Here is a 13,428-nt window from a genome sequence, read left to right on the forward strand (position 1 = left end):
CTACGTATCCCTGGCTGTTCTGGAACTTTCTTTGTAAACCAGGCTAACCTCAGACTCACAGAGGTCTGCCTGCCTCTCCCTGGGTGCCACAACACTCAGATTTTTTTTTTTTCAGGAATTCTAGTTCACTCCTAGAACTCACGATGGAGCTCAAGTTGACCTTGAACTTCTGAATCTCCCGCCACCTCCCATATGCTAGGGTCACAGGAGTCTATCACTAGGCCTGTCTTATGGAGTGCTGGAGGTCAGACCCAGGGCTTTGCTTACCTTTGGTCATCACCCTGTCCAATTCATCCACATCCCAACCCCAAATCTTTATTTTTTTTTAAATGTATCTTATTTATTAACTTATTGTGTGTGTGTCTAGATCAGAGGGTAAATTTTGTGAAGTCATTTCTCTCCTTCCACCTTAGTGATCCCGAGGAATCTCTAACTCAGGTCAAAGGCTTGGCTGCCTTTACCTGCTGAGCCTTCTGAAAGCCCCACCCTTATTTTTTTATGCAAATGTATTTATATGAATTGTGAAGTTACTACCAGTAACAACAATCTTGAGAACTATAGCAAAGATCTTGATCAGGGTACAACAAGTCCTAAATATATGCTTTTCCTTTTTAATAACCATATCTTGTTATAGGTATAAATTTTAAATGATATTGTATACTTAGCATATGTATCTTACAGGATTCTATCTAAATTATGAGCTCATGCTCCTGAAAACTGTCACACACAACAGCCTCTTAAATCGAAAGGAAGAGCTTGATACAGGTTTCAGAATAAATAAGCATGTATTAAACTGGCCTATTGAAGGCAAAGTATTTTATTTGTTTAACGCTTAGATGTCAGAGGTAATGTAACCTTAGGGTACATTTTTCCTGCACATGTAATGTATGCTTGTTTTCTTACTTGAAACCCCTTTAAGGAGTAACAGGCAGATTCATTGACTATAATAAAAACATTCTTGAATGTACAAAAAGAAAATCACATAGACTCCTCCACCCCCACTCCAAGGCTCAGGAAATGTGGGGACATAAAGCAGGCAGGCTTAGAGGATGAAGAGTTCTGTAAAATGAAGTCTAGTGTGGACCTGACATCGAAGTTGCAATCATGAATTCACAGAGACTGGTTCAAACACCTGCATAAAACAGTTCCTGTCAACATTCCAGTGTGTGTGTGTGGGGGGGGGGGGGGTAAATGAGCCCCTGTCCCTAGCTGAATAGCTTGTTGGCAGTCAGAGCTGCTAGGAAAAGGGGAGTCAAGTGTAACTAGTGGGAAGTTGTCCATGACCTAGTAAATGACTCCATATTGATGTACATGCAATGTACTCTAATTAAATTTAAAAAAACAACATGAAATTAGGAGGGGGATGTGTTTGGAGGAAGGCTTCCAAAGGCAGTGGGAGAGAATAAGAGAGAATTATAAGGTGAATATGATCAATATATATGCATGAACTTGTCAAAAAATAAAAATTATTAGAGAGAGAGAGAGAGAGTCTGTGGTTCAGCAGTTAAGAGCACTTACTGCTTTTATAGAGAACTAGAGTTTGGTTCCTAGCACCCACATAGCAGCTAACAACCATTTATAACACAAGTTCCAGAGAACTGATAACCTCTTCTGGCCTCTGAGGACATTGTACACATGAAGTACTCATACATAAATGCATGCAAAATACCCATACACATAAAATGATAAATACATCTTTAAAAGAATAAAAGAGGGGCTGGAGGAATGTCTCAGTAGTTATAGGCACTGGCTGCTCTTCAAGAAGACCTGGGTTCAATTCCCAGTACCCATATAGCAGCTCACAACCATCTGTAACTCCACTTACAGGAAACTAACACCCTTTTCTGGCCTCCTCTGGCCCTGTGTGCTCAGGCACACACAGAGACACATAAAATAAAAAATTTTAAAGAATAAAACAGGCTAGAGAGATGTCTCACTGGTTTAGTGCACTTGGTGCACTTGCAGAGGCCCTAGGTTCCGTTCCCATCAGTCCCCATGGTGGCTCACAACCATGTATAACTCCGGATCCAAGGGACCTGACATTCTCTTCTGACTTACACAGGCACCAAACAAGAATGTGGTCCCCATTCATACATGCAGGTAAAAACTTATACACACAAAATACAAACATTTGTAAATTCTTTAAGAATGAAAAACCTTCTGTTACTGTATAACCAGTTACTTTAGCAAATTCTCAGTACTACAGAGTAAGCAGATATTCATATCCTTATAGGCTTAAATTTTTCAAAACCTACTTTGTGTTCTTGAATGCTTCAGCATCCTTCTAGTCCACCTACCAGAAGTAAAGGTGGGGGAAAGGTTAGTAGGAAATGAGGGCTGTGGACCTGTTTAGAAGTAGTTCTTTGGGGAGATTGGGAAATCTCTGTTGTTAGGATATCACCAGTCCAGGCCAAAACAATTAACATGGGTCAGTAGCAGCGGTCCAGTCTAACTGGCAAACATCAAATGGGCATCAGCAGCAGCGGTCGATCCAGAAGAAATCGAGAGGCTCCACAGATCAGCAGGAGTCAGCAGAAGCGCCTAGAAGTCTCCTGGATATCACAGAAAGTTCTGTGGCAAGCTGGTCTCTATGAGGTCAAGACAAGGGAAGATCAGTGCAAGGCGAACCAATGCAAGAGCCTTGTTGCACGTCTGTGGAATATATTTATATTCTTTCTACTCATCACATGTTCTTTTCCCTGCCTGCTTCAGCAAGACATCCTCTCACCTGTCTCTGCTTCAGCAAGACATCAGGTGACATAACTGAGTCCCCAAAGAAAATTTCCACTTCAGTGTAGTTTCTGCAATGTTTGTCTTTTTATGAATTATAATAATAAAAAAGAATCAATTCTTCTCTAGATTTTGCTACAAGAAAATAATCTGAATTACATGTTGGGTTGGGTTTGGTGAAGAAAGCTAGTGAAATTCAAAGTGGGGGGGGGCAGGTAGGGACGCCAGGTTATAGGAAGGCGACAATGACAGAGCAATTGAATGAGGTCATTCTGTTATTTCCTTTTCTTGAAGTTATAAAAGTATTTATGGTTGTGGGTACCACATCAAGTTATGGGTGTAGGGGTGAGAGGACAATGTACTGTTGTCCTGGTTTTCTTCTTCCACCATGTGGGTTCTGGAGGTTGAACTCATGTCCCCTGGATTGTTAGCTATCATTTTGACCTGCTGAGTCACCTTGCTCGCCTTATTCTGTAATTCGCTAATGGAGCTAGTTCAGCCTATGAGGGTGAATGAAACATTGGAAGGCATGTGTTCTAATCGCTGCTGTCCCTGTTAAGGGCAGGAATTTTTTCATAGCACCATTTCTAAAATGTAGAAGAAACACAAGCAGCTATTTTTGTCCCAAGCATAAACATATTCGGGTTGGCCGTAGGAGTCCAGGAAAAGTGGAGCGGAAAAGGTGCGAACCCGCCCCCATATGGGAGGACTACAGATCCCATAATGCGTTGGAAGAATACATCTCGGCCGTTCACGTACACTCGGACCTCCAGACCCACCCGGGCAAACGCAGACAGCCTGGGGGGCCAAGAGGGCTTCTGCTGGCGCCAAAGTGGGTGTGGTTCCCGGGAAAGCCACGCCCCCAGAACGCTACTGCAATAGGGGCCGCCTTCGTGTCCATAGCGACGGCGGCGGCGGCGGCTGTCTGCTTGCTTAAGAAGTCGCCGCCGCCGCCAGGATCTCGGAGCTAGGAGTTAACCCCGAGGGGGAGCGGGCTCCCCCTCGCGACGGCGGGGACCGACAGTCCTGTGGAACGACGAGACGGTCCCCGACGTCCAGCAACGCCCAGGAAGAGCCGCAGCGAACGAGCGGCGGCCATGAGCGACCAGCAGAGTCCAGCCCCGGGCCGCTAGGGGCAGCTCCAGCAGCCCCTGAGCTCTCCTCGAAACCTCGGGTGGGCAGTGTCTGCCGTGGGTTTCCTTTCCTCTGTTGTAACTCAAAGAGTCTTAGCTATCAGAGGCCCAACCCCAACGCGTTCACGTAGGGAAACTGAGTTCTGGCTCAGGGAAATCGCCCGCCCGATAACCTTTGATTTACAGAGTATTTTAAAGCAAAGACTTCTCCAGTTCTGTCAGCCACCTCTCTTCCCCTTCAGGAAACAAAACAGCCGCGGTGGTGGTTCCTGCCAACTCTATTCTGCATGCACTGCAGTGTGTTGTATGATCCACGGTGATCCCGGATGATGGGTTCTTTTCGTTAAGGACTTTACATCTTATCAGCCCCTCATGCTTCCTTCCCACCAGCCCTCTACTTGGAAACAACCTATTCTACAGTAGGGTTGATCTGAAAGGGCAACATTTCTTTCTAGCACCTTAAAGGGGCTCGGGGTGAATTCCTGCAGGCCTTCCTGGGCCTGAAAAAAAAAAAAAAAGGCTGATAAATATTTATTCCTATCCCTTTCCCCTTAGAATCTGAGAGGATGGAGCCCAATACCTGTAAGACCAGTGAATCTGAGGAAGATGATATTGAGGAAGAAGAGTCTGAGGAAGAATGTGTTAGAGAGGAATCTACCACCCCTAACTCTACCCAGCAGGCACTTGGAAAGGCTGACTATAAAGAATTTGAGAATGAGGTTACCTTATCTGTTGTAGCCAAGAAAATTCCAAAGAAGATATTAAGTGCAACAGACACGGATGATTTGGAAGTTGGGAGGAGGAGAAGAAAGCGGAAACGAAGGTACCTTTTCCTTCGATCCCTCACAGGTGTGACTCTTAGAGAGTTACCCCTTGGCTTCACACCACCATTTGGTAGCGGAGCTCGGAGCTCGGTGGGATCGAAGCTCTTCACTTTAGCCTTTGGGAGAGAGGAGAGGAGAGCCAGATGATGGTGCATGCCTGTAATCCCATCACTAGGGAAGCTGAAACAAAAGGATTACTGTGTGTTCTAGACCAGCTTGGACTACAACGTGAGACCCCGCCCCCCATCAAAAACCAAATAACCATGGGCTGATGAGATGGCTCAGCTGGAGAAGAGGGCTTGTTGCCCAAGAATTCGGGCCTTGAGTTTGAACCCATAGTACTCACATTAACAAAACAAAACAAACACAAGACAGTTGTGGGGTTGTGGTGGTGGCCAGTGCCTTTGATCCCATCACTCAAGAGGCAGAGGCAAGCAGATCTCTGAGTTCAAGACCAGCCTGGTCTATAGAGCAAATTTCAGGACAGCTAGGACTACACGGAAATCCTCTCTAGGAAATCTAAAAAGAAAGGCCAGAGCAATATTAACCTTTGTTTCAATAGGAAAAAATAAATAATCAGATCATTTGGGTCTGTCAAGCTTGGAATGTTAGCATGTTGGTTTGGTATACAAATGCTTCTAGCGGAAATGAGTTCGTATTATAAGTCTGTTAGACATTTCTTCACCGGGGTTCCTGGTGCCCGGGCTTCCCTCCCACTCGGCCTGATTTCTGTTTCATTTCAGACCCCTGGCCATCAACCTGACCAACTGCAAGTATGAGAGTGGTAAGCACCGGGCTCAGCGCTCACAGTTCGTGAAAGAGGGACTATTGTCCTTATCCCTGGGACAGTCACAACCATTCTCCCAGCTGCTGGCTGCTGCCTAGGTGACCTACTACCTACACTGAGGTTCCTGGGTGTCCCCAGAATTGGCTACTGATAGCTGAAATGTGGCTGTTGGCAGTTAGTCTCAGTGGTAGGGAGGGGATCTCCACAGTCGGCTGGCCAAAAAAGAAAAACAAACAAACAAAGCAAAACAAAAGCAAACTAAAAACTAAAAGCAAACGAACACATAAAAAAAAAAACAAAAAACAAAAAAAAAACAGCGGACGTGGTGGCGCACGCCTTTAATCCCAGCACTCGGGAGGCAGAGGCAGGTGGATTTCTGAGTTCAAGGCCAGCCTGGTCTACAAAGGGAGTTCCAGGACAGCCAGGGCTATACAGAGAAACCTGTCTCAAAAAACAAAAAAAACAAAAAAACAAAAAAAAACAAACAAAAAAGAAAAGAAAAGAAAAGAAAAGAAAAGAAAAGAAAAGACCCCCCAAAACTAAAAACACAAGCCAGGCATTTGGGAGGCAGAGGCAGGCAGATTTCTATGAGTTTCAGGCCATCCTGGCCTACATAGTGAATGACAGCCTAGGCTACATAGTGAGACGCACATAATTTAAAAAGGTGACTGCCAGGTGGTGAAGGCTCATGCCTTCCCTCCCGGCACTTGGGAAGCAGAGGCAGGATTTTGAGTTCAAGGTTAGCCTAGTCTACAGAGTGAGTTCCAGGATAGTCATGCCTGCACAGAGAAACCATGTCTGAAAGAAACATAAACAAACAAACAAATTGGCTGGGGATATAGCTCATTGGTAAAATACTTGTCTAGCATGCAGGAATCTTTAGATTTGATCCTCAGCACCACATTAAACTGGCCCTGGTGGTTTATGCCTGTAATCCCAGCCTTTGGGAAATAGAGTCAAAAGGATGAGAAGTTCAAGGCTATCCTCGGTTACATAGACAGCCTGGATTACATGTAAAAACAATAACCAAGCACACAAACAAGCAAATGAGCCGGGCAGTGGTGGCGCATGCTTTTAATCCCAGTACTTGGAAGCAGAGGCAGGCAGATTTCTGAGTTCGAGGCCAGCTTGGTCTATAGAGTGAGTTCCAGGACAGCCAGGGCTACACAAAAAAACCCTAGTTCAAAAAACCAAACCAAACCAAACCAAACCAAACAAACAAACTGAATGTCCTTCAAATAAGGAACATAAGGAAAAACTAAAACTTCTTTGGGGGCTGGGGAGATAGTTTATTGTATAAATACACTTGCCAGCAAGGCTAACAACCCAGTTTCAATCCTGGGGACCCATACGGTAGAAGGAGACTCCTGTAAATTGTCCTTACCGCCACATGCATGATCTGGCAACTATGTGCTCACCATGTACACATGATTAAAAATAATGAAAAAAATTTTTTTAACAAACCAGCTTCTTTTGAGGGTTGAGAATAAATCTTAATGGTAAATTGCTTGCCTACCATGAAAAAGATCCTAGCTTTGATCTTGAACCCCTCAAAAACAAAAACCACATTTTCCCTTTGACATTCAGTGGGCTTTAACAATTACAAGAAATATCCCCAGTTAGCTTAGGGGTTTCATCTTTTCCCCTCTTCTCCATACTGACATCTGTGCAGAGAGCCACTAGAGTCTTAGGTGCCAGAGAGCTCCAGGCCTAGGGGTGGTTGTACACATCCACACAGGATTGACCCAGAGCAGCAGAGGGTCCTCTTTTCTCTGCTAGCCTCATGAACTTGGAATTGCAAACTGGGAACTAAGTTGCTGAAGTATGAACCACATGCCCTTACAATCTGCTGTCTGGTCAGGCTATTCCTTCTTCCAGCTAGAGTTCCTGGGCTCATGGCTGGTGCCCAGGCCAGCAGCACTGACCTCCCTGTCTCTACAGTGCGCCGGGCAGCCCAAATGTGTGGCCTGAAGGAAGTAGGGGAGGATGAGGAGTGGACGGTGTACTGGACGGACTGTTCTGTTTCACTGGAACGAGTCATGGACATGAAGAGGTTCCAGGTACGAATGTCCTGGCCCATCCCCACCCTGGCACTGAAGACTGCTGCTTTCCATTGCTGTATCTTATGCAGACAGGGAGCCCACCCCCCACCCCACCCCAGGTCTTCTGCTCCAATAAAACTATTCTCCTCTTGGCTCTTTGGAGCTTCTGTTATCGGAAGTGTTTGGTGGGCACACCCCTGTCACGTTCGTTATCTGTTCTCACTGGTGACATCTGGCCAGCCTGCCTGCCTCATTGAGAGCTGGTGTGCCCACCTTGGGGCAAGGACTGGATGGCTGTTTCAGAGCTACTAGCAGAAGGCTGGGGATGTGGCTCAGTGCTCAGTAGTAGAATGCTTGCCTAGTATACACAAGGCAATTTCCCGTATCTAAAATATGGGGGTGGGGGAACTACTGATTAGGTCAGCTGGATGGTTTAGTGTCTAAGCAGCTTAGTAGCAGCACACATTTACCAAGAAAGTGTAGAAGAGCAAGTGTGGTGATGCCCGCCAGTGATCCCAGCATTTGAGAGTGCAAGCAAGGGTCAGGAGGAGTTCAAGGTCATCCTACATAAGATCCAGTTTCAAAAGGAAAACAAAAGCTGGGGGAGGAGGGAATCAACTTCCTGACAGAGAAGAGAGCAGGAGAGTGAGCCAGCCAGCAGTCACACGTGCACAGGGCTAGGCAAGGTATGCAGGGTGGTACAAGACAGTAATCCCAGCAGGCAGAAGGCTCAGTGAAGAGGGGGAGAGTTTTTGAAGCTGTATGTCTTGGGCTTTATCAAGACTCTGACTCAACAACAACAAAAGACAAGAGCATGTTTTGGTGAAGTTATGTGTCGTAAAGAATGGGTTGGTAGACACTTTCATTGTAGGAACAGCATGAGTGTACTAAACAAATGGCTGTCCTGACACCAGGTGCTCGAGTTTTCTAGGACTACCATCAGTATGCAGTCTATCCTAACCTGAAATGTCATGCCTCACATGACTAATTAAAAAGGGCCAGCGGGCTTCTTTGGGGAAACGCAGGATGGGAGTCCAGACACTGTAACTTGTCCTAACCTAGTCTTAAGGTGAGCTAGAATTGAACAGTGACAGTGAATGCTGGAGACTCTTCAAAGAAGAGACGACACAGGGAGCAGATGTCAAGGGAGGATTACCAGTGATCAGTAATTAACAGCCTTTATTGAGGGACATCTATGCACTGGTCAAACACTGTTAGGCAATTTTATATTGCGTCTTCGGTAAATCCTTAACATCCCTGAGCAGCAGATAGCTGTTTGTTAAAAAGAGAACAGGAAGGCTCAGAACACAAAGTTCACACAGCTAGTAACTGAGGCAGCCAGCTGAAGCTGTCTCCTGCTACCTCCTTCCATCCCCGCAGGCTAGGACAGCTCAGGACTACCAGCAGACTCCCTGTGTGTGGTCTTCAGGTGCTGTGGTGTGCATTCCCCACAGTCTTCTTAGTTATTCCTTTGTGTCTTCAGGAAGATGTGTTTATTTATTATTTCTTTGTGCTATTGTGTATCATTATTCCTCTTTTAAAAGTGTGTGTATGTTTGTGTGGTGTGTATGTGTGTGTGTGAGTGTGTATGGTGTGGGGTGTGTATGTCTGGTGTTTGTGTGCAAGTGAGTGTTGTATGTGTGTATGGTGTGTTTGAGTGAGTGTGTGTCTCTGTGTGGGATGTGTGGGGATGTGAGGTGTATGTGAGTATGTGTGGTATATGTGTATGAGTAAGTATGTGTGTGAGTGTTTTTGTGATGTGTATATATGAGTTTGTTTGTGAGTGAATATGTGTTTGTGGGAGGGGTATATATGTGTGTGAGTGTCGTGTGTGTATGTGTATGAGTGTGTGTGTGTGTGTGTGTGTGTGTATGTGTATGTGTGTGATGTGTGTGTTGCTAGGAATCAAACCTAGAATCTAATGCCTGCTAGTCAAGCACTCCCACCACTGAGCCTTATCTCCAGACAGCATAGTTATTCTGGTGGACTGAGAGGTGTGAGGTGGCTGGAGGGCACAAGGTCCTTGCATGGGACACTTTTCCAAGTGTCCTTCCTTTCTCAGCCTTGATGTAGATGTGTTGGGGAGAGGTCATGGACAGATTTCCCACCTGCCTTATGGGAACTTCCTGTTTTATACTTGTTGACTAGATACAGTGCCACCGTCTACTCTGACATCTTCCTTTCCTTCCCAGACCTTTTCCATGGCTTCCTGGGACGCCAGGTCCTAGGAACTGCCACTTGCTACAGCAGAGGCTGAATAACCAACTGACTATGTTTCAGAAAATCAACCACTTCCCTGGCATGACAGAAATCTGCCGCAAAGATCTGCTGGCTCGGAATCTCAATCGAATGCAGAAGCTCTACCCTACTGAGTACAACATCTTCCCACGTACCTGGTGCCTCCCTGCAGAGTGAGTGACCTCAGATCCGTGGACAGGATGAAGAGTCACTCTCTGTGGTCTTAATGACCCAGATGTGTTTCAGAGGGTTGGAATGGGTCCAAGAAAGATTCAGCTGGCTAGGAGTGGTGGCTCAGACTTTTAATCCCAGTACTTGGGAGGCAGAGGCAGGTGGATTTCTGTAAATCTGAGACCAGTCTGGACTACATAGCAAGTACAGGATAGCCAGGGTAACAAAGAGAGACTGTCTCAAAAAAAAAAGAAAGTTTCAGCTGCCCAAAGCAAAGTGGGTCCAGAGCTAAGTGCTCCAGGAAGAACTTGGAGGTAGATAACAAGAAGATGGCCGTGGGGATCCCAGGACAGGCAGGATGCACAGAAACCCTTTGACCAGCCTCTCTCTGCATGTAGCTATGGGGACTTCCAGGCCTACGGTCGTCAGCGGAAAACCCGCACTTATATCTGCAAGCCAGATAGCGGCTGTCAGGGGCGTGGCATCTTTATCACCAGAACCCCCAAGGAAATCAAGCCAGGAGAGCATATGATCTGCCAGCAGTACATCGCCAAGGTGAAGGCCACCTCGGGACCCCCCGGCCTTTCCCCACACTAGGATGCCGTGTCCCTCATACGCCAGGGCCAGAACTCAATTATAGGCTTCTGCCCTCTCTGCTGTCTTCATTATCTTACAGACAGACTATAGCCATTTTTCAGAGCTAGCCAGCCTGGATTTGACTCAAAGCTTTCCTATTTCCCAGACATATGATCTTGGTCAGTTATCTGGCTCTGTGTCCTCACTGTTAAATGAAAGTAGTCATGTGATTATTATTATGACTACTGTGAGAATTCAATGTGTTATGTATTAGAAGCACCAGTAATAACCATATCTTGCATGTAATAAGCACTTCATAAGTTCATTAGTATTCCCTCTGGGTTTGCATGCTCTTAGCCCTTCCTTATTGATGGCTTCAAGTTTGACATGCGAATCTATGTTCTGATCACTTCCTGTGACCCTCTCCGGATCTTCATGTACGAGGAAGGCCTGGCTCGTTTTGCCACTATGCCGTATGTGGAACCTAGCCATAACAACCTGGTGAGGAGGCAGGGCAGCGCCTTCTTCCCTCCCATTGCCACGAGGGCCTCTGTTCTAGGCACAAACATGGTGGAAAAGTTTGTCACTGTCAGCTAAGACCAAGGAAGGAAGCCAGTGAGAGCCATAGTATGGAGACATGGTGGGGGTGTGGGAACCCTTGCTAGGTGGTGACTGAGGAAAGGTTCTGAATGGAGTTACCCAGCACAGCCTCTTTGCCAGGATCATGCGGGACAGTCTCTGGTGAAGAGAGCCTGGAGCTGAGCAGTCTTGGGGCAGAGCAGTGGGTGATAAGAAGTCACTGAGGGGCTGGAGAAGCTGCACAGAGAGGCAGTGTGAGCCAATCTAGGGCTGTTCGCTTCACAGGAGGAGGTCTGCATGCACCTGACCAACTATGCCATCAATAAACACAATGAAAATTTTGTCCGAGATGATGCTGTGGGCAGTAAGAGGTATCCCCTATTCTGTTTTCCCTTGCTTCCTCTGCCCTTAATCCCATAGCCTCGGAAGCCCAGGAAACCCGTTTGACTCTTGGGAAGCTGATTTCCCAGGAAGCCCTGCTTTTGAACACACTACTCCTGTGTCTGTGCTCTAAGTGCAGACTCAGTAACCATAACCCTAATAACCAATCCCAGCTCCCAGCTGCTAGCAGCACTTTGAAGCCCAGGGTCCCGGAAATGGAAGTGGGGTTAAGTCGGGGAGCTTCGTGCCTGCAGCCAGGCCCTGCTGGCATGGAGACTGGCCTTCCTCTGAGCACTGGGCCTCACAGGAAGCTGTCGACACTCAATGCCTGGCTGCGAGAGCACAGCCATGATCCCCGAGAGCTGTGGGGGGACATCGAGGACATCATCATCAAAACCATCATCTCAGCCCACTCTGTGCTTCGCCACAACTACCGAACCTGTTTCCCCCAATATCTGTGTGGAGGTACATGTGCCTGCTTTGAGATCCTGGGGTTTGATATCTTACTGGACCACAAGCTCAAGCCCTGGCTTTTAGAGGTAAGATTTCTCTCCTGGACTCAACAAAGCCAAAGTCAGAGGCTTCACCTTGGAAGCAGTATACTTACCTGGTAGGCTAGGGAGGTTGGGGGAAGTGAAGTCTCAGGGTAGGGAAGAGCCAGGTGAAAACATACACTTGTGTCAGTTCCTGAGACAGACATTCGTGGTCTTTGACCTCTGCAACAGCTTTGGCTGGGCATGGTAGCACACGCCTGTAATCTCAGTACTTGAGAAGGGGAGGAAAGAGGATCGTGACTTCAGGACTCAGCCACCTAGTGAATTTGAGGCTAGCCTAGATTTTATAAAATTCTGGACCCCAAAACCCAAGAAAAGCAAGCAAGCAAGCAAGCAAACATGGCAATCCATGTTTAGTATTCTTCAGTGCTCCCTAAGTAAGTGCTCCCTAAGTAAGTCTTGCTGGGGAGGACCCTGTATCCATAGTCAAATTGTCTGGTTTTCTCTCACTAGCCTGTAGATAGGTCACATCTCTTCTTGGTTGCTGGCTTGGGCCACAGGCCAGAGCTGTTTCTCCCCCAGGCCCCAGTTAGACCTGTAAGAGACTACCACCGGCTCAGGTGGTCTAGGAAGGGGGCAATAAGGACTCCTCTTGGCAGGTAAACCACTCCCCAAGCTTCACCACAGACTCCCGCCTGGATCGAGAGGTGAAAGATGCACTTCTCTGTGATGCTATGAACCTTGTCAACCTCCGGGGCTGTGACAAAAAGAAGGTGATTGAAGAAGACAAACGTCGAGTCAAGGAGCGGCTTTTCCCGTGCCACCAGCAGCCCCGAGAATCCAGGTGTGCCTGGTATCTGATAAGGGTTTGTTTATTTAAGACAGGTCTCTGGCTGGCTTGGAACTACATATGTAGGCCAGGTTGGTCTCAAATTCACAGAGATCTACCTGCCTCTGCCTCATGGTTGCAGAGATTAAAGGTATGCATCACTATGCCCGGTTCATTTATTTATTTATTTTGTAAAGATTTATTTATTATACATAAGTACACTGTAGCTCTTTTCAGACACACCAGAAGAGGGCATCAGATCTCATTACGGGTGGTTGTGAGCCACCATGTGGTTGTTGGGATTTGAACTCAGGACCTTCTGAAGAACAGTCAGTGCTCTTACCCGCTGAGCCATTTTGCCAGCCCTGGTTTATTTATTTTTAAGCTAGTCTAGTACATGTTTATTTTGTGTGTGTCTGTGTGTTTGTGTGTTTCTGCACAGGTAGCAGACCTTTGGCTAGAGGACAATGTGCAGGAGTTGGTTCTCTCCTTCCACCAATGTTGGGTCCTAGGAATTGAACTTAGGTCTATAGGCTTGGCAGTAAGCGCTATCACCCACTGAGCCTTGCAGGTTCTGGCAGGTGTTTAGTTATACAACTTGACTTCTTATTACTCGGCTACAAGGCATTGATTAGCTTTTAAAC

The 13,428-nt window shown here is 46.6% G+C and overlaps 1 protein-coding gene across 2 annotated transcripts in view; it reads left to right on the forward strand.

The window, feature by feature from the left end:
* Positions 1–3,617: 3,617 nt before the first annotated feature.
* The window catches only part of LOC110331402 (tubulin polyglutamylase TTLL13), a 14,953-nt gene continuing 5,142 nt past the window's right edge, over positions 3,618–13,428 (forward strand). The window contains exons 1-10 of one of the 2 annotated variants that reach the window (XM_021211958.1): positions 3,618–3,904; positions 4,419–4,686; positions 5,431–5,471; positions 7,416–7,534; positions 9,797–9,927; positions 10,324–10,480; positions 10,859–11,002; positions 11,366–11,451; positions 11,769–12,000; positions 12,615–12,799. In XM_021211958.1, the coding sequence (XP_021067617.1) occupies positions 4,430–4,686; positions 5,431–5,471; positions 7,416–7,534; positions 9,797–9,927; positions 10,324–10,480; positions 10,859–11,002; positions 11,366–11,451; positions 11,769–12,000; positions 12,615–12,799 (1,352 nt within the window). In that variant the 5' untranslated portion in view covers positions 3,618–3,904; positions 4,419–4,429. Of the gene's footprint in view, positions 3,905–4,418; positions 4,687–5,430; positions 5,472–7,415; positions 7,535–9,796; positions 9,928–10,323; positions 10,481–10,858; positions 11,003–11,365; positions 11,452–11,768; positions 12,001–12,614; positions 12,800–13,428 lie in introns of those variants that run through there. The other variant, XM_021211949.1, reaches the window with a different exon arrangement.

The sequence above is a fragment of the Mus pahari genome, chromosome 1 (assembly GCF_900095145.1).
Source record: "Mus pahari chromosome 1, PAHARI_EIJ_v1.1, whole genome shotgun sequence".
In the NCBI taxonomy this organism is placed as follows: Eukaryota; Metazoa; Chordata; class Mammalia; order Rodentia; family Muridae; genus Mus; species Mus pahari.